General features: G+C 50.6%; 8 protein-coding genes across 8 annotated transcripts; 4 read left to right on the top strand and 4 right to left on the bottom strand.

The window, feature by feature from the left end:
- Nucleotides 1-221: 221 nt before the first annotated feature.
- On the top strand, nt 222-2,298 carry N7503_003039 (uncharacterized protein). Its single transcript, XM_057062586.1, has 4 exons — nt 222-581; nt 637-1,075; nt 1,134-1,775; nt 1,830-2,298. The coding sequence occupies exons 1-4, from the start codon at nt 505-507 to the stop codon at nt 2,223-2,225; spliced, it is 1,554 nt and encodes a 517-aa protein (XP_056923501.1). The 5' UTR covers nt 222-504; the 3' UTR covers nt 2,226-2,298.
- A 246-nt stretch (nt 2,299-2,544) lies between these two features.
- N7503_003038 (DNA-directed RNA polymerase I subunit RPA34) lies at nt 2,545-3,627 on the bottom strand (the record flags this gene model as incomplete). The annotated part of the gene is made up of 2 exons (XM_057062585.1): nt 3,342-3,627; nt 2,545-3,268 (listed from the first exon to the last, which is right to left on the bottom strand). The coding sequence occupies exons 1-2, from the start codon at nt 3,560-3,562 to the stop codon at nt 2,545-2,547; spliced, it is 945 nt and encodes a 314-aa protein (XP_056923500.1). The 5' UTR covers nt 3,563-3,627.
- A 241-nt stretch (nt 3,628-3,868) lies between these two features.
- On the top strand, nt 3,869-6,499 carry grc3 (uncharacterized protein; the record flags this gene model as incomplete). The annotated part of the gene is made up of 4 exons (XM_057062584.1): nt 3,869-3,905; nt 3,963-4,483; nt 4,534-4,845; nt 4,907-6,499. 4 exons carry the CDS (start codon nt 3,869-3,871, stop codon nt 6,497-6,499), a joined length of 2,463 nt encoding a protein of 820 aa, XP_056923499.1.
- A 342-nt stretch (nt 6,500-6,841) lies between these two features.
- On the top strand, nt 6,842-8,594 carry gua1 (GMP synthase (glutamine-hydrolyzing); the record flags this gene model as incomplete). Its single annotated transcript, XM_057062583.1, has 3 exons — nt 6,842-6,909; nt 6,994-7,481; nt 7,546-8,594. 3 exons carry the CDS (start codon nt 6,842-6,844, stop codon nt 8,592-8,594), a joined length of 1,605 nt encoding a protein of 534 aa, XP_056923498.1.
- A 410-nt stretch (nt 8,595-9,004) lies between these two features.
- On the bottom strand, nt 9,005-10,765 carry N7503_003035 (putative prenylcysteine lyase; the record flags this gene model as incomplete). Its single annotated transcript, XM_057062582.1, has 2 exons — nt 9,005-10,539; nt 10,633-10,765. The coding sequence occupies 2 exons, from the start codon at nt 10,763-10,765 to the stop codon at nt 9,005-9,007; spliced, it is 1,668 nt and encodes a 555-aa protein (XP_056923497.1).
- Nucleotides 10,766-10,889: 124 nt separating this feature from the next.
- N7503_003034 (small subunit rRNA maturation protein TSR4) lies at nt 10,890-12,286 on the top strand (the record flags this gene model as incomplete). The annotated part of the gene is made up of 3 exons (XM_057062581.1): nt 10,890-11,037; nt 11,095-11,416; nt 11,448-12,286. The coding sequence occupies exons 1-3, from the start codon at nt 10,918-10,920 to the stop codon at nt 12,284-12,286; spliced, it is 1,281 nt and encodes a 426-aa protein (XP_056923496.1). The 5' UTR covers nt 10,890-10,917.
- Nucleotides 12,287-12,752: 466 nt separating this feature from the next.
- On the bottom strand, nt 12,753-13,753 carry N7503_003033 (CSN8/PSMD8/EIF3K family protein; the record flags this gene model as incomplete). Its single annotated transcript, XM_057062580.1, has 2 exons — nt 12,753-13,323; nt 13,587-13,753. The coding sequence occupies 2 exons, from the start codon at nt 13,751-13,753 to the stop codon at nt 12,753-12,755; spliced, it is 738 nt and encodes a 245-aa protein (XP_056923495.1).
- An 891-nt stretch (nt 13,754-14,644) lies between these two features.
- On the bottom strand, nt 14,645-16,008 carry N7503_003032 (folliculin domain-containing protein; the record flags this gene model as incomplete). The annotated part of the gene is made up of 2 exons (XM_057062579.1): nt 14,645-15,940; nt 15,997-16,008. The coding sequence occupies 2 exons, from the start codon at nt 16,006-16,008 to the stop codon at nt 14,645-14,647; spliced, it is 1,308 nt and encodes a 435-aa protein (XP_056923494.1).
- Nucleotides 16,009-19,239: the final 3,231 nt, after the last annotated feature.

Raw genomic sequence — 19,239 nt, 5'->3', positions numbered from 1 at the left:
CAATAGAGAAAAAAAGGATAAAGCCAGAATGCAATCACTTTTGGGCTTGATCACCCCATATAACTATTAAATGGTAAATTCTCCGTCAAGCCAACCCCAGACTGACTGTAGCCGACAACCGACCGGCATTAAGCCCCAACCAGCCACCAAGATGTGACTGGTAGTATAGAGTCTGACCTTGAACGCGCGGTCTAAATTCTTTCAGCCCAGGTCGTTTTACACGCTATACGGTACGGTCAAACTAACTCGCCTGTCGGCTCCATAACATCATCGTTTCGCGCTAAGGCGTGCTCGTGCGTGCGAACGAGCCTATGTCTACCTTTCCTCCATTTAGAGGGCGTAATTACAGAGCACGCAAATGCACCCCTGTACCTACTCACCATGGCACGGTCCGAGCCAAATTTCTCTTTTATATCGCAGTAGCCAGCTTGTGTCGCCTTGGCTGAGGATCGACATCAGAGTTTCCTTTACTCTGTACCACACGTTTCCATAGCCTCGATCATCATGGGGCTCTTTTCATTCCCTGAACTAAATACCCGTCTGGGCACTTGGCGTGCATATCACTTGGCTGGTATCGTCTTGTTAGTATTAGCCTGTATATGCTTGGCCCGCATTAGAGAGCTGACCGATTAACAGCATTTCTTCTTTTCTGTCGGGTTACGATGCTGGTATCGCCGGTGGTATCCTCACTTTCAAGTCCTTCGAGTCCGACTTTCGCTACACTTCTGCGCACGAGTCCAAGGTCTCCTCGCTCACTGTGGGCTTGGAGCAGCTAGGTTCCTTTGTCGCCGCAGCTTGTATCTACCCAATAACCAATAGGTATGGACGGAAGTGGACCATCATCGGTGCAACTGGGGTTTTCTGTCTTGGTGTCATTATACAGGTTATCAACACACACTCGCTGGCAGCCTGGTATGTGGGCCGCATCATTGCTGGTTTGGGCATGGGTGCACAGAGTGTGGTGATTCCCATGTACTCGGCAGAGATGACCCCCAAGGAGATCCGTGGTCGCTGTGGTTCTTTCTACCAGTGGATGTATGCGTGGGGTGTTTTCCTCGCGTACTGGGTTGACTATGTAAGTCTTTGCCCCCTTCTCACGTGTATTGAGGGAACGACCCTAAGCTTCAGAACAGGGTGTAGAGCAGAGTGCCTCGATTTCTGGTACCACACGCGAGTGGCAGATCCCCGTTGGTCTCCAACTAGTATCAGGAGGTGCCCTATTCATCCTGTCTTTCACGCTCCCGGAGTCAATCCGTTGGCTCGCAACCCAGAATCGCAACGAGGAGGCCTGGAAATCGATCGAGTGGATCCGTGGCGGGGACAACCAGAAGACTCGTGACGAGTTTGCAGAAACCCAGCTTGGTCTGCAGGCGGAACGTGCTGAGCGTGAAGGTTTCTCTTTCCGCGAGCTTCTCGAGCCTGCTAACCGCCTGCGCTTCTTTGTCGGCCCTTTGTTGTTCACCTTCCAGAATGCCACAGGAAGCAGTGCCCTCGCGGTCTTCGCGCCGCAATACTTCAAGCTGGTTGCTGGTGGCAATTCGGATATGCTACTTACTGCCTTATTCGGTGCCATGAAAGTTATCGCGTGCTCCTTTTTCATCTTCTTCCTTTCAGAGCGTCTGACTCGTCGTGGGTCTCTGGTCGGCGGTTCCGTGTTTATGGGCACCTGCATGTTAATTACATCGTTGGTTGTTGACAAGACGCACACAACCATTGATGGAAACGTCACGTCTGCTGGAAGGGCGACGGTCGCCATGCTCTACCTTAACATCATGGTCAGTCCATATCCCTATTCTTCTATTTCTTGACTTCATTTAACTCATTCTTAGGTGTACAACTGCTCCTGGGGGCCTATGCCGTGGGCTTATGTGCCCGAGATCTTCCCGACTCGCATCCGTGCCATGGGATTAGCTGTCAGCATGCTGGCACACTGGGCAACATCATTCTGTTTCTCATTCGCCAGTCCCTATATGATCGACAACGTGGGTGCCAACACCTTCCTGATCTTCATGGGCTTTGATTTCGTCGCTGCTGTCTTCTGTTGGTTCTTCGTGAAAGAGACTCGCGGAAAGAACCTTGAGAAGGCTGCTGGTACTGAATGGGAGGCTGCTGAGCGTAGCTCCGATGACGAGGAGAAGGGTGGTGTGATTGGTGCAAATGGAAAGAAGTTGCAACTTGTAAGCGTGCACGAGAATTTCCACACCAACCTGCATCATTCCAAATAAGGGTTTGTAATGATGTTGCGGTGGACAGGTTCTACCTTGGCGTTCGGCCGAACGAGATAGCTAATGGTGTATCAAATTCCAGCACTGGGATGTCGCTAGCTTGATACCTATTACATATCTTGAAATAAATCTTTAATGCTAGAATGGCTATGGTCGTGTAGTATTCTCTTGCATACTAATATCGGTCAAGAATTCATCGTAGTATCATTCGAAAGATCAAAGATTGTATGGGTGAAATTGTACATTGAAGTTGTCCTGATGTCATAGAAACGAAGATATCTTTTAGCTAAACAAGAAATAAACAAACCCTAACACCGAATCATGCCTTTGCCTTTTTCCGCTTCTTCTCCTCGCCATCCTTGTGTGACTTTTTCGACTTCTTATGGTCTTGCTCTTCCTCCCCATTCTCTGTGTGCTTCCTTGACTTCTTCCGGCTGGGCAAGCTAGTCGTCTGGGCAGCATCTCCATCAGTGTGGTGGTGCTTCCGCTTACGCTCCTTCTCCCCAGCAGGTACCTTGAAAGAAGGCTCGGCCTCGGACTCCGAGTCCGAGCCCAGAGTCTCGGGCGGAGCAGGCAAGCTTCCGAGAGGCCGGAAGCGCATTTTCAGGTGCTTCGGCTGGGGCCGAGCGGGCTTGACAGTATCCCGGAGCGCTTCCACCGCCGCCTTATCGGCTTCTGGTACACCCATCAATTCCTGAATGTGGTAAGTGGGGATGTTATCGGCTTGTTTGCGGTATTTCTGGGTTTTCTGGTCGAAGGTGAGCAGAGATTTTCCCTGCTGGACTTCTTCGCGGAGTGATTCAGCCGGGATACCGTAGTTTGCGCCGTCGAAGGAAAGGATCGGCTGGCCCTTGGCGATCTTGGACATGGAGATCTCTTTGACCTTCGACAATGGGAGGAAAGACGGAGCTGTGATGTGAATGACTTTCTTTCCGTTCAGGTTGGAGAGGATGGAGGAAGAGGTTGAGGATGGCGGGGCTTGCTGCTTTCCGGACTTGAAGCCGGAAGGAGCCTTGTAGGGCTTGGGGCCGATAGCAATTGTCCTGGAGTAGCAAATGTTAGATTCGTGCAAATGAAACATATAGATAGCCAATATTTCAGAAAAAGTTAATTTACTTTTTAGCAGGCGTCTGCACCTGAGGAGCATCCTCGCTAGTGTCCATGTCACTGGAGCTTTCTTCGCTATCAGACTCCGAACCAGACGAACTTGACGAGTCTTCAACTTCGTCTTTTGTCTTTGATGCCGCCTTCAAAGTTTGCTTCTGCTTATTGTCCGGCTCAGGAGAGGAAGAGCGACTGGAGCTGCTGTCGCTCGAGGAGGAAGATGAAGCGGCCATGGCGACTATAGGCGTTCTTGCTCAATTGTCGGTGGTCGAGCTTGGTCTGCCCCACGAATTCGGATGCACAAAGACGAGCTTGGTGATATATGATTTAATGGTATGAACAAAATTGTAAAGCCAATTGAATGTGTTGTATCGCAACCCGTAAAGTCGCTGCGACGTTGAAGGGACTACAATTGGAGGTTTCGCGGATCTTTTTTTCTGCTCCGCGGGCGCACGGGCCACTCGCCAACTTTTTTCCTTATCAGCTAGGAACTGCATTATCGACCTTCCGTGAATCTCAAATTGACTTGCTACGCTGCCATGATGAAACGTAAGGCTGAGAAACAGCAGAGCGCTGGTACACTCTACCATTATCTTGTTGACACCGGAATTCACCGCTAATGGAACTTCCTAGGCCCAGTCAGTGCCATCGCGGCTCGCAAAGCTCGGCAGCAACAAGCGCAAAATGTGACCGCATCGAAAGTCGAAGTGGTGGTTGAAGCGGCTGCAGAACCACCTTCGAAACGACCGCGACGATCTCTCGAGGGGGATCAATTGACTGGGACGAATGGCACAGAGTCCAAGGGTCGCCAGACAAGGTCATCCAAGAACCAAGAAGTGCCAATCGCTTTAGACACAACCACAGGGCGGCCAAAGAGAGCAACCCAGGCCAACCCCTCAGAAACGCCTAGCCAGGTATCGGAAGCTGAGGAAGAATCTGAGAATGAGGATTCGGACGAAAACATCGTCGAAGGCCCGGAAGAAATGAATGAGGACGAGGTCGCGTCTGTCGCTGGTGACGCCGACGGCTACGAATCACCCACAGAAACACCAATTGAAATGCAGAATTTCCCCTTGTCTAAGGCTAGACTGAACAGAAACAGCATAGTCTATGCGGATGAGAGCGTTCTATGCATTCGCATCAAAGAAAAGACAGTAGGGTTGTCGGCCTCAACCTCAGTTGAACTGCGCTAAAATATATTTAGAACTTGGCTCTTATGGGTCAGTATGACCTTTGGGTCAAACAAGGAGTTGTCAGCCTTATGGGTGCGAAGTTGCCTCCTTCTCCGCGGGTGTATAGGGTCTATGCCCCCTCGACGCATTCCTTGCCTATTATCAAGTGTGTCTCTGGTGTAGACGGCGAGGCAGAGGTGCAGATCAAATCCTGCAATAGTGGCCTCTCTCGTCTTCGGGACGTATCTCCGTTATATCAGAAGATCTGGAATGGACAGAACACCGCTGCGGATAAAGCTACTTTGAAAGGTGCTTCGAAGAATTCGCGGCGGTCTTTTTCAGTGGTATGTCAGCCATAGTCGATCTTTACACTCTTTTTGAATCCTCAAGGTTAATGTTTCCCAGCTTTATTCATCGGGAGAGGATCCCTTGAAGCGGCATCTGCGGCCTCTTCATCTTGATAAGAAATGGAGCGCATCCATGAAAGCACTGTCTCAGCGACAAGGGAGCCTGCGAGTCTTGGTTTGCGGTCCAAAAGCGTCTGGAAAGTCTACTTTCAGCAGATACCTGCTGAACCATGTTCTCAGCCCTGCCCCAGAAACAGAAAACGGATTCACCAATACCGATGGTGTTGCTTTCCTTGACCTAGATCCGGGGCAGCCAGAGTTTGCGCCTATGGGACAGGTTTATCTCGCACACCTCCGGGCTCCATTCTTTGGCCCTCCATTCACCCACCCGTCACTAGACTCTTGCGATGGTAAAATTTTGCGAGCTCATCATATCGGAGCAACTTCCCCGAAAGAGGATTCTGACCATTATGCTCTGGCTACAATGGATCTTCTGGATCAGTACCACTCTTTGCTGGCACAGTATCCACAATGCCCTTTGATTGTTAACTACCCGGGCTGGATCTTCGGGCAGGGATTAGAGGTGGCCACATGGTTGGTCAAATGCCTTGGCCTCTCTGACGTCGTTTATATGAGCGAAAAAGGTCCTCAGGAGGTTGTGGAGCCTCTAAGGTTTGCTGCAAACGAGGCTCGGGTCCCGATGACAATTTTGCCATCCCAGCCAACCGACTTTGTGAGCCGTTCAAGCGCACAATTACGCTCAATGCAAATCCAGTCCTATTTCCACTCATCTCATTCTACGGATATCAGCAACCCGATTTGGTCGGAAACACCTCTGTCACGCACAAGGCCAATGGCTGTGGATTACGCCGGTTCAAAGCAGGGTATTCTGGGTATCATGGTCATGGGCTCCCAGATCAGCCCGGACATGCTCCGTGAAGTTTTGGAAGGAGCTGTTGTCGGTTTGGTGGCGATCGAATCCTCAAATGCGATTACTGGCGCCTCATCCTCTGGTTCAGTTAAAGCTCCTGTCGACATTTCAGAGGATGAGAGTGAGTCTACTGCTGACCATATGGACATGGACTCAGAGAAACCTCAAGTCAAGAGCTTGGAGTCCTTGTCTGCTGCCGATAGCATTGTCCGAACACCCGAGGGTCTACCCTATCTCTTCACTGGGTCTGGGAGCTGCACCCCATTGAACCCCAAGGCCTCAAATTGCCTTGGTCTTGCACTAATCCGTTCGGTGGATGTTCATTCTCAGAAGATTGAGCTCTCCACCCCTGTTCCGTCTTCACATATTCGTGAGGCTATTGAGCAAGGGCACAGCCTCATGTTGGTCCGCGGCCAGCTGGATAGTCCTAATTGGGCTGTGAGCGAAGAATACTATGCTGCTCGGGCTGCGGAACGACGCTATCAGCAGGTTGTTGCCCGTGCTAAAAAGGGCGGAGAGTCTGCTGCTGATCAAACTCAACACAATCAAACGCTTGCGCTCCTTCGAGACAGGATCCGTCGCGCGAGCAATGTGCCCTGGATGAAGGTTGTAGAAGACAATAGCCGGCATCAGCGTGAGGCTAATGCGCGACGTGAGAAATCCCTCTGGAAACTGAGGAAGAAGGCCTACCCAGGCAGTGACAGCGAGGCGGATTGGTAACATTTGACTATCCCACACATATATACCTAGTATATCATCATCTCAACCAATTATACATATCCAATAGAAGCCCACTAATTGTGTGCACTGTGAACTGTATAGATCTAGGGCTGTAATCGATAAGGCTTCACCGCCTGCCCCTCATCATGTGGGCGGTGAACTATCAAGGCCGATTGACTCAATTTTTTCTTATCGGCTGCCCCTCTATAAAATTTGGAAATTCTTTTCCCCATTGCATTCTCCGGGGGAGCTTGTTCCTGCAGATTATTCAAGATCTTGTTTAGCTACAGGATCATCATATACCAATTTGCATCATTTACCTCTGGTAATTGAAACTTCACAATGTCCTCCGCGGTGATCCCCCACAACGCCTTCGACACCATTTTGGTGCTCGACAATGGCTCTCAATAGTATGGGTTCCTCCCATTACACCAAGATTGGTCCTTGGTTTGACTCATTGGGACCTGATTTTCTAATGCGCACCCTCTCTGCAGCACTCACCTTATCACCCGCCGTCTCCGTGAGATCAACGTCTACTGTGAGATGCTTCCTTGCACCCAAAAGCTGGCCGACCTTACCTGGAAGCCCAAGGGTGTCATCCTGTCCGGTGGTCCCTACTCCGTTTACGAGAAGGACGCTCCCCACATTGACCCCGCCTTCTTCGAGCTTGGTGTCCCCATTCTGGGAATCTGCTACGGTCTCCAGGAGATCGCTCACCGTCTGCACGCCGACAACGTTGTCGCTGGCACCGCTCGTGAGTACGGTCACGCTGATCTGAAGGCCACTCGCTTCGGTGGTCACGTTGACAAGCTCTTCGAGGGTCTCGAGGATGCCATGACCGTCTGGATGTCTCACGGTGACAAGCTCTGCAACCTTCCCGAGGGCTTCCACACCATTGGCACGACCCAGAACTCTGAGTACGCTGCCATTGCCCACAAGTCCGACCCTGTCTACGGCATCCAGTTCCACCCCGAGGTTACCCGTGAGTTTTATATTCGATGCCTATGCCTTTAGCTTGCTAATGGTACTAATATGTCGGTCAATAGACACTCCCCAGGGTGGTCAGCTTCTGAAGAACTTCGCTGTCGGCATCTGTGGTGCCCAGCAGACATGGACCATGTCTGAGTTCATTGGTCAGGAGGTTAAGCGCATTCGTGAGCTTGTTGGCCCCACCGGTCAGGTCATTGGTGCCGTTAGCGGTGGTGTCGACTCTACTGTTGCTGCTAAGCTGATGACTGAGGCCATCGGTGACCGTTTCCACGCTGTCCTTGTTGACAACGGTTGCATGCGTCTGAACGAGTGCGCTCTCGTCAAGGTTGTGCTGCAGGAGCAACTGGGTATCAACCTGACTGTTGTTGATGCCAGTGAGGAGTTCCTCGCTGGTCTTAAGGGTGAGAATGACCCTGAGAAGAAGCGCAAGTTCATTGGTGGTAAGTTTATCGATGTGTTCGAGGCTGAGGCCCGGAGAATTGAGGCCGAGAGTTCCGGTAAGGTCGAGTGGTTCTTGCAGGGCACTCTCTACCCCGATGTCATCGAGAGTATCTCCTTCAAGGGTCCCTCGCAGACTATCAAGACCCACCACAACGTCGGTGGTATTGCTGAGCGCCTGATGGCTGGCCACGGTCTTAAGCTCATTGAGCCCTTGCGTGAGCTGTTCAAGGATGAGGTCCGTGAGCTCGGTCGCCAGATGAACATCTCTGCTGAGCTTGTTGGCCGCCACCCCTTCCCCGGCCCTGGTCTCGCCATCCGTGTTCTTGGCGAGGTTACCAAGGAGAAGGTCGAGATGGCCCGTAAGGCCGATAACATCTTCATCTCCATGATCCGCGAGGCCGGTCTCTACGACGATATTGGCCAGGCCTACGCCGCCCTTGACCCTTCGCGCGCCGTCGGTGTTATGGGTGACAAGCGTGTCTACGCGAACATCATCCTCCTCCGCGCCATCTCCACCCGTGACTTTATGACCGCGACTCCCTACCCCTTCAGCTACGAATTCCTGACCAAGGTCTCGACTCGCATTGTCAACGAGGTTGACGGTGTCTGCCGCGTCTGCTACGACTTCACCAGCAAGCCCCCGGGTACCATCGAGATGGAGTAAATATTGCCATCAAATGGTTCATTATTGTTTTTTCAAGTTTAGCTTTTGGGTTGAGGGGTTATAGGATGTAATAGAAAAGCCTTCCCATGTCGATATCGGATTAGATTTATCGAGGTTATGATTCATGTGCATAGAAGAATTGAGTTCAATTTTCCCATTCCTTCGCAAGGCCAGGTAAACCACCTGAGAATTGATCAGAGATACTTATCGCTGCTACCAGTACAACAATTGCTGGTGACTCGGTGATATATCAAATTTATGCTAGATGTACTGATACTCGTAAGACAGATATCTGAACCTTATTTCCAGACAAAACAGAAGCAGGAGTGGGAGCCAATAACTCGGATAAGGAAAATACTGAAGCGGTGATATCGGCAGGCTGAGACTCAATATTGACGTTGGAGGACGAGCTACAGCTCAGTTCTTCCAGTTGAAGAGCTTTGATCGCCTCTCTCATCCTTTTCTCTCTGCCAAGATTGAATCATAAGCGCAGCCACGTTCCTACCCATCAGAGCACTGGTCTCCATTGTGGATATAAAGCTTTCAATGCCGCTGGTGTACCAGACACTGGGCGCCAGAAGAACCTCCTCAAACGTCACGCGGGGATACATAAGAGGGTATGGATGCCAGACCTTCTCATGAAACCAGCTAACCTCGCTCTTGGGGAGATCGGCGATGGTCGAGTTATCAAGACCAGCGATTTCTGAGCTAGAGGTTTTACGAGAGTAATCGATCCCGAATAGTTCGGCAATGAACTCAGCGGTTGGTCGCTCTGGGGAGAAAATCTTGTAGACGTAGTGATCCTCGTGTTGCTCCTTGCCATCTTTCATAATGATTCGAGGCACCTCCTGGAGGGTGCTGACACTCCAGAACCCAGCAGGCCCAACACCCTTCGGATTGGTGCCAAGGTCGAGTCCCTCGGGAAGAGTAGTAAGAATTGTCTCCGGGGGTGAGGTTTTGTCGTCAAGGCCGAAGAACTGAGATGAAATCCGGTGCGGCGAGGCAAGAAGCGTGACATGAAGTTTAGCATATGGGATATCATCCGGCACCCGCTCTAGAGGTGGGGAGATTGAGATACCGGAGTATTGCAGCGGTCCAGCAATAATGACTTCATCGAATTCGGTTTCATCTGAATCCGATAGTGCCGAGTCAAGATCAAAAGTTGGCTTGGAGGTAACTCGCACAGTACCTTCCTTACTTCTCACGATATTGGTGACAGTCGTATTCAACCGGACCTCGGTCTTGGCAGCCTTCAATACCCCATCGAATATCCTCCAGTTCCCGCCATGAACGGATACGGCGCCATCCGTCGCCATGCAGACCATGGATTCAAGCCCGTGGATCAGCGCCAGATTCTGGCCATAGTTCACCCGCGTACTGGCTTGGATGATCTCTCGTGCAAATGACTCCGAAATCGAGTTTGCATTGAGGAATGCATTTCCCGGGGAAGCGGTTACATTGACTAGATTGACCGCTGCTGCTGCCTCCGACAGTGATCGGAAAGGAAACATTGGCTCCTCGTAGAGCTTCAGGAATCTACCCACAATCTCCTTCATAAGATTCTGAGTGCGCAACGGTGCCAGCCCATATCTCCAGAATAGCTTGGCGATGTTCCACCAGCTGGAGGTGTCTTGCACTGTGAATACAAACTTGGAGCCATCCCAAATTCCTATAGTGTCGTCGGTCTGCTTAGGTCTGGCATAGTCTGCGCCGAGGACGAAGAGACCCAGGTCGTATGATGCGTTCATGAGGATTTGATTGACCTCTACAAATATCGAAGCGCCCAGCTCGATCGGGTATGCAGGGTCTTCGAATGCATCGACCGTTGTCGAGCGTCCACCGATATACGAGGCACGTTCAAATACGGTGACATTGACAGGGATGCCTGAGGCGTCTGCGAGCTTGCGCAATTCATATGCGGCGAAGGAGCCTCCAGCTCCAGCTCCTGTATACTGGCATTAGCAGGTCTGATCGATGGGATTTCAATGGGCTTTGGATGGGATTTCGATTGGATATCTATCTGGGCTATGGAGCCTACCGATGACAGCCACCCGCTTCGGGGCGGCATCTATGACTGTCTGTAAAGGCTTTTGGGTTGCGCTGCTAAATGAAAAGAACAAATTCAGGACATACAGAGCCCAAAGGCATCTCCAAGGCCCCAAGAGTGACATGATTACAAGTCCCTTGAGAGGTTGGGGATGGAATGAAGTTGGGGAGCAACCAATGACGGTGTAATATTACCATGTGGGGCGATCGTATCGCTTATCGCAACATTTTTTTTGAACAGCGGGGTTTTGCGACTTTCCAACATCCCCAATTCACCATGGATCCCTACGACAGTGACTCCAGTGCCGACGAGGACTTTACCGATACCGGTGTTCTTCTCGGTTACGCCGACGATGAGGTTATCGAGGACACCGTTAGCCACCTAGGCGGCTGGCCGGTATGTGCATAGTTCCATACCAAGAAGAACCACACTAAGAGACCTTGAATGAAACAGAAATGGCTTGCAGACAACGTTGCCCCACCGGGTGAATTTGCCAACTGTAAGGTCTGCAATAGTCCCATGTTACTACTGCTCGAGTTGCACGGTGACCTGCCCGACCATTTCCCCACCGACGAGCGCCGCCTGTATATCTTCGGCTGCCCCAGAAAGCCATGCAACCGCAAACCAGGCAGTATTCGCGCATATCGCGCAACTCGCAAGGTTAACCTGAACTCTTCGCCGCAACAAAACGAACAAGAAGGTACCAAGGAAATTGAAAAGAAAGAGACCACACCACCCCCACCCCAGCCCCAGCAGCCCAGGGACCTAGGAGCCAGTCTGTTTGGAGCAACCGCGTTGACGAGCAGCGTGTCTGCAAACGCCAATCCTTTCTCCTCCAATCCGGGCTCTTCAGCTGGGGGGTTTTGCCAATCCCTTTGCGATGCCCAAACCCTCCACAGCTCCAGCTCCCGCTCCAGCTCCTGCCCCAACCCCAGCTCAATCATCCACCAATGCGCTCGCCGAATCCTTCGCTGACAAGGTCCGGATCTCGTCTCCAGAGCCATCAGCTAGTAACCCCGCTCTCACCACCTTCAAGCCCACACCGGAATCATCAGGCGCTCTCGCTCCGTGGCCCGAACAAGCCGCCTTCCCGGCTCCATACCAGAATTACTTCCTAGACGCCGAATACGAGACCCTCTCGCGGCCATCGACGCCCACCGTCCCGGACAACGTGCAAATGGAACCAATGGAAGAAGAAGGTGCTGGCGGTGATCTCAAAGATACATTCGAGTCCGAGCTCGACAAGGCTTTTATGAAGTTCTCTACTCGCCTCTCTCATAACCCTGAACAGGTCCTGCGCTACGAGTACCGCGGCACCCCGCTGCTTTGCTCGTATGCTGACCCGGTGGGTAAGCTTTTACATCCCGAGCACTCGGCTGGCCGTGTGACTACTGTTGGAGGTGGTCATATGCCGCGTTGCGAGTACTGTGGCGCGCAGCGTGTCTTTGAAGTGCAGCTTGTGCCGCATGCTATTAGTATTCTTGAGGATGGACGTCCTGGTGTTGGGCTTGGGGAGGGGGATGCCGGGATGGAGTGGGGGACTATTGTTATGGGTGTCTGCTCGAAGGATTGTGCTCCTGAGGCTCTTTGGCAGACTGGTTGGAGAGAGGAGTGGGCTGGTGTGCAGTGGGAGGAGATGAAATAGATTATACCATTTTCCGAGAGTTGAGCCCGTCTCGATACGAAAAAAAAGATATCATGACTTTGACATATAAGATTTTTGAAGGGTGCTTTTTACTGTTTACTGAGCTCCCTCAAGTGTTCAAGGTATGTGTATTTACGTATATTGATCGGTATGTCTTATATTTTGAGCCAGATGAATTGGCTCGGCATAGGTATGGTATGAACATCTCTCGCAACAACCCTTCATCCGCTCATTTCAAGCATAAAGCACATTCCAATAGGGACAAAAGAAACGCCGGATGCGCCAGATCCCGACTCATCTCCGAGCCTCCTCCATGCGAAATCTATCACCGTCTCACGGATCGGAGGTGTCATGAACTCATGTCTTTTTTTACTTCTCAAACTCTTTTTATGCAAGTTCGAGAAGTGAAGGTACGGAGGATGAAAAAGAAACAAAGAAAGAAAAGTTAAAAATTGCAATGAACCGCTTATGCGGTCTGCTCGAAGCCACGGCGAATCACACGGCCGAACATGTCGACACCGACACGCTCGCTCTTGACCTCACTGCGGGCCTCGTTCTCCTTGTTGGTGGGAACGGAAACCGCGGTGCCATCGACCTTCCAGCCGCAGACATCAGTGACGAACTTCTCAAGAGCCTCACGGTTGCGGAGGTCGAGCCACTGCTCCAGGGACTCGGTAGTAATGGAGCGGAAAGCCTTGCCGACCTCGACGGCGATGCGGATGCGAACAAGCTCCTCAAAGCCGGCAACATCGGCAGTCAGATCGGCGTAAAGGTCGTCGGAGTTAAGAGTGGACCAGAACTGAGTGTACTGGGCGGACTCGAGGAGGGTTGACAGGCGGGAGAGCTTCTGCACGGACTCAACGAAGTCGGAGGTCTGGGAAGCAGCCTGGGCCTCTTGGGTAGTGGGGAAAGGCTGAGTGTGGGCAGGGAGCAGGGAGAGGCAGAGCGAGAAGGCGGGGGAAGGGAACACAGTCAGAGCCTTGACGAGTACGTTGGTGACGGTGTCAGGCTGGGTAAGGTGAGGGTTGAACTGGTAGCTAGTTGTTACGAAGTGCGCGAGTCAGTTACAGTGAATGCGATCCTGATATGTTTTGAAGATGCGAGCAGCTAAGGACTGGTGCTACCATGCAATGCTAATGCATCGAGGTAGATTCAGGTACTCGATAAATTCTCAACAGCCCCATACGCGACGGGTTGTCAGGTAATAGGAAACGTGAATTGAAAAAGATTGTTCATCAAATAAACACCAGGAGATTTCATGGACAGTGTCCAAAAGGGCATAGAATCAGAGGCGACTCACAGCTTCAGCAAAGCCAGGTTGGCATAGCAGTCGAATGTCCGGTCCTCGCACTGCTGCACCACGTAGTCCTGGAAGACTGTGGTGGTTTCGGGGTTGTACCGATCGAGGCCATTGAGAATGGCGTCGATGTTGGCCGGTCGGGTTTCACACTTGTCGAAGGCGACCATCTTGCTGGTTTGACGAGGGGGTTGAAGAGGGCGGGTCTTTGTGAGGTTCTTTTTGGTGGGATTTTTGATTGTGGCCCTGGGAGCGGAAGAACCATATTGGGATGGTTTCTCCGCCCGAACTATATCCCATTGCTTTAATCTACATTTTGCTGTTTTCTCAACGACTTTATTAAGTATCTTAACCGAAATACAGGAATATACTAATACCTCGCAGCTTTATCTCCATCTGTGAGCTGTAAATTGCACAGGTCTTCATGTGTTAGCTTGAAAATTAAAGTTTGGCATGTGCCCAGGTGTGTATCTCGTACGTCTCAGTTCGTTCTTTGAAACAGCTGGCATGAACCTTGCATAATGATAGATAATTTGTCGTATTAAGACTGCGCCTAGATATAGCTATGCTACGAGGGTTATTGTCGACTGTGAATCAAATAGCTTCAAACTTGATAACTAGTACAGTTGATATTAAAAGTATCAGCCCGAGATTCGGCTGTCATTATCGTGTCCAATAATACATAAAATACATATCTCTTGAATGCCTCATTGCATCGTCAACTCCCCAATCAACAAACCAACCTCCGAACCCATAAGCCAAGGGTCCCAGGCTAGGCAAGCGAAAGGAGATAATCCAAGAGGAAAGAATAGAAAACTAAAACACTCAAAGAAAAAAACTCCGATCCCTGTCTGTGAGACGCCATAGTCTATGCCCCGTATCCATCATACAGAAAAGCACGAGTATGCAGAGAGAAAGAAAAAAATCAAAATAATCGCTAGGAACCAATCAAAGCAGCGCAGAGTAGAAAGCAAGTAAAATGTGCCTGGAAAGGAAAAACATGCAGGCGGGGTATCTCAAAGGTGTTGATGTCGGAGAAAAAAAAAGGTGGGAAACGAACTCTAGGCCACGACGGACCGGCGAGCGTTAATTGGAATAGGCTTGGGCCCAGATATGTCCAACTTGGACATATCAATGTCGTTGCCATCGTACTTGGTAGCAGTGGAATTACGCTTTGAGCGGGCGGCGGCGGAGACGAGAACTGGCTGGCTAGCGCCAGTAGTTTCTTCATCACCCATCGTACTGCAGACGTAGCGTTCATCAGAGATAGGAACACCGCCGAACATCGACCCGAGTTGTTGTAGGAGCGCAACAAAATGAGCATGTATCTCGGTGAAAATGTATTCATTGCCGACGATCTCGGCTAAATTGCGCGCACGGATCTGACCAAGCCGGCGTGGCTGCCCGGTCGGGTCAAAAGCTCGACCGGTTAGGAAGGAGGACACAGGTGTGAATTGACGACCGCCGGGATTGCCTCCAGGGTTAGTTTGCTCCTCCCGCTTCTTTTCCTCTTCCTGAAATCGTTCTGCTGCGCTCACAATGCCAGTTGCGATACGACCGAAGGCTCGCCAGATGACGGGACACGCTCGGAATGCCCTTCCGGCATCTTTTCCAGCGAGAGCCACAAGGGCATAGCTGCGTCGTTTGCCACGAGCCATGGGGTCGGGAAGACGGAAAATGTAGGCAATTGTGTAGCCTGCAACGGAGTCGCCGAAGCAAATTGGACCGGAGGAGAGACCACGGGGAAGAAGTTCGCAGCTCAGAGTGCGGATAGAGGACCGGCGCAATAGTGCGTAATCGGTGGGGTTTGGTGGGCCCCGGAGAGAGAGATAGGTCAGGATATGCGAGTGGCAGGAGGAGTCAGAAGCGACTGAGGAGGAGTGTAGAGAATCGGGCGGTGATGCATGAGCGTGAGGGTCGGGGGCGTGATCATCAGAGTCGCAGTGGTTGTTACCGCATGAGTAGACGACCTCACGGGAGCGCAGGACTGGACTGCCATTGTTGGACTTGCCGTCGCGACTGGGTGAAGGGAGCTGTTTGCTCACTCCTTCTGGGAGAGACAAGCTACAGCTGGCGCATGTGTCGCCGTCCACACTCCCGGCGCGAGTATTCCGTTCTTCGGGTGAGGCGAGCTGCGGTCGCATGAAATAAGGGTGATCCTCGATCTTTTCGACCTTGGAACCATTGAAATCGGCCGTTGCAGGTGTATTGGGGGATTTAGGGCGAGGTGAGTTGGCCGGGCTATTGTCCGGAGAGTGATCCGCATCCGGATGGCATTGTGAACAGGCGAACGGGGTGACCTGGGAGCAGATGATGGAGGTTGGGCCATGCACTTCACAGAAGTGCGTTAAAGAAAGCTGCATCGAGGTCTTAGCCATGGCTGTGGGGTGGTGAGGGAAATGAGGGAACTCACGAGAAAATCCATGGCGGATCTGGAGGCGGATCAGCAGAACCAGTTCAGGCCATCATTGCGATATAAGGCTGGAATGCGCCGGGGAGATATCCACAGACCAGGTTCCCGGGAAAGGGCGAGATATGAGAGAGCCAAGTGGAATGACAAAAGGCGAAAAGGCCGTGATATAGGAAGGGGGGTTCTTTTGCCACGGACCAAAGTTACATTTGGATTTCCGCCGTGTCGGCTTCGGTCGAAGGCCGAGTGGAGCCCAACCAGACTCGTGAAAACCTCCCTTTCTGAGACGAATGGAAGGTCGATGGAAGAAAAGAACAACTCCACTTTGACTCCACTGAGGCTTTTCTCGATTGAACACTTTCTGATTAGTTGGGGAAACTCTTCAGTCCCAGGATCTAGGACAGACTTATGTACTCCGTACTTCGTTATCTCTTTGTGTTAAGCCTTCTACGTAGTTCACTCTTATACTGATATCTCACATTCTTTTCTCCTTACTGGGGCCCCTTTCCGTGTTCCCCGTGAGATTGTACTCCGTAGTGAAACCTCGTATATCCGTGTCATTTCTGATTTTGATTCAGTAGTCTGTGCTATGCGACTCCAGTAATTAACTAATTTTTTTTATTTTATTTTATTTTTTACAAATATTTTTTTTCTATTATATTAGCATGTGAAGCAGTCGGCCCGACTGCAGATGAATTGACTACCCAACGTGTTCCCGTGTCCTAGTCCCGTTAGGACCGAGGAAGAATGGTGGCTGCAAACAGGGGCGTTTAGCCTGTATTGAACGCTTGAGTCGATCTATCAGCTGGACCAGTCCAAGGCCGATCACTTTTTTTTCTTTTCTTTTTCTCTAATTCCTTTGCCCCGGTGGCTGGGATTTTAGGGTTGAATGTTTTACCTTCCGTTTCAAGGTATATTGACTCCGGAAATTATCATTGATAATACAATTTGTAATTGAGCACTTATAACTCATGAAAGGCTGATTCCCAATCCTCCGATTTGCTACGTGACTCCGGGTATACCAGGGAAGACATCGATGTGTCCCCGGAAACTCAACTCTCCACCCTGAATTAATCTTAGTCCCGAGGATTTCCCTTCCTGCGGCCCCTTCGGTTCGATGATCTGTTGATCTTCTCTGTTTTGGGATCCCAACTTCCAGAACCTTTCTATATTTCCTCGCTAGCCGATATAGGAGGGGCTAGGAGGAGAAGGATCCCGAACTTTAGGGCGATTAGCAACAACAGGGATCTAAACCTTGACTGGCTTATTCTCGAATGAAGATCCTCGTATTCTTGCCAGATTATTATCACTTGGGGGCCGTTAACGCTATCATGCATTGTCATCTTCTCGCAACGTCATCACTTTATGCCCGCATTCTCCCCCCTCTTCCCATCCTCCCCGATCGGCAACTCTTAGGGCTCGGAGTTTATTTCATCTCAATCATGATTGCTCAACTGCGATCCTTCTAGCCCTTTACCCACACCGCTGGGACACGGCTACTGGCCGCGATATAAGTCGCCGGTACCGCGGACAGGGATGTAAGCCAGTCTGTTTCCTCGTCTTGCATCTAGAATGTAGAACCCCTCCCAAAACTTGGTAAAGCAGGCAGACTAGTCTCAAAAGTACATGAAGGACCCTCGGTGGCGGTCTTACTTGTATACACCGGCATATACGATCGCGCTCCGGATCCCTGTTTCCCCCCTCACCCCATTCCCTGAAGGAACCAATGGCGGCTAAAGGAAGTGGGGGGAAATGGAAGATGGAGGGAACATCGCTCTTCCGAGTAATCGACGCGTGCCGCATCGCCGAATCTCTTTGTCATGCTTTACCGGAACTATCATTGGCTGGTCAAGTGGATAACAAGTTGAAGAACCTGGTTTCATTGGTAGGTTCAGGAGTCGTAATAAGGAATCGGAAAATCAACCAATGGGGGCCATAGTCTAATGGTAAGGCGTCAGATTCCAGTTAGGAAATTCCTGAAGGTTGGGAGTTCGATTCTCTCTGGCCTCAACTTTTTGCTTATACTACCTCAAGGTAGAAGTGTGTGGTGGCGGTTGTTCTTCAAGGTGATGCAGGTACATGTACGTGCCAAGTCTGACATTCTTGTCAACTTTTTTAACTCTACAACGGTTTTCTAAACTGTAAAACCTTCATTGCGAAGTAGTATAAACTTCGCTGTCATAATCTACTGTGGGTACTTCCGATTGTTGAAACGTTCGTATGTTCGGTACATGTGGATGTATGGGAACGCTAGAACCAATTCCAAACCAATTCCAAACCAATTCCAAGGAAATCTATATTACCTCAATAACCTCATTATAACTAAAAGAAGGAATAGTATTTATTAAGCACCATATAAAACACTAAAGAACAATACATCGACTGGTGGAATGATAATGATTCAAAAATACAGGCAACAGGACAAACAGCTGTAATGCCGGCACATTACTCAGAGGATGCCTTTCCCCCGTCAACTCCGAAATCGCAAGCCTCTTTCCACCCCAAATCAAAACAATGAATGAGGGATTTAACTCCAAAACAAACTGTCTGTAGAAGCCATGGATCCGGTGACTGCCTAGCTTACCGATTGTCGCCCAATCGAACCCGCTAGCCCGTGGAGCTATGGAGCCGGCTCCAGTATTTTGGTTTTCCATCGATTTTTCCCTTACCCGCCTACCCACAATAACGCGTTCGAGGTTTCTGTTCTGTGTCTTGCGTTTCCCACTTTCTTTTCTAATTTTATTCGACTCCGCTGGGACGAATTGGCACACGACAGCTTAACGGCCTGAGGGGCGGATGGGTCGAGCCATGCCGATATTAATAATACGTATGGAGACTATGGGGACCGGGGCTACCGACTTCCAAATATGAACACTGTACTCCGTGCTTTTCAGGCGACTTGCCGTTTTCCTTATGGACACGGCAAATGGGCCACTTTTGCCCTGCGACCTTATTACCGAGGTCATTGGCCCCGTCGGTGTTCACTTGGTAACTTCCTCGGGAGCTCGGAAACTGTATGTAGTTGTAGAAGCTGAAGGATTTCCATCTGAGATCAGATTCACCCCACATGGTCTCTTTCATGTTTCACGGCACAGATCACATGCCATGTTATAGACTTGCATCACCTTACAAAGCAAAGCCATTGGCTATTATGACTAGACCACAGTATGCAATGGTACAACATCAAGTCCGCTGATCAAAAGCCAGTCCCAATTAAAATTTTCGCGATCGGGGTCTGCGCGATTA

Source organism: Penicillium pulvis (assembly GCF_028828015.1).
Source record: "Penicillium pulvis strain IBT 33274 chromosome Unknown contig_1_segment0_segment0, whole genome shotgun sequence".
Classification (NCBI taxonomy): domain Eukaryota; kingdom Fungi; phylum Ascomycota; class Eurotiomycetes; order Eurotiales; family Aspergillaceae; genus Penicillium; species Penicillium pulvis.
This window is presented reverse-complemented; position numbering and strand designations above follow the sequence as displayed.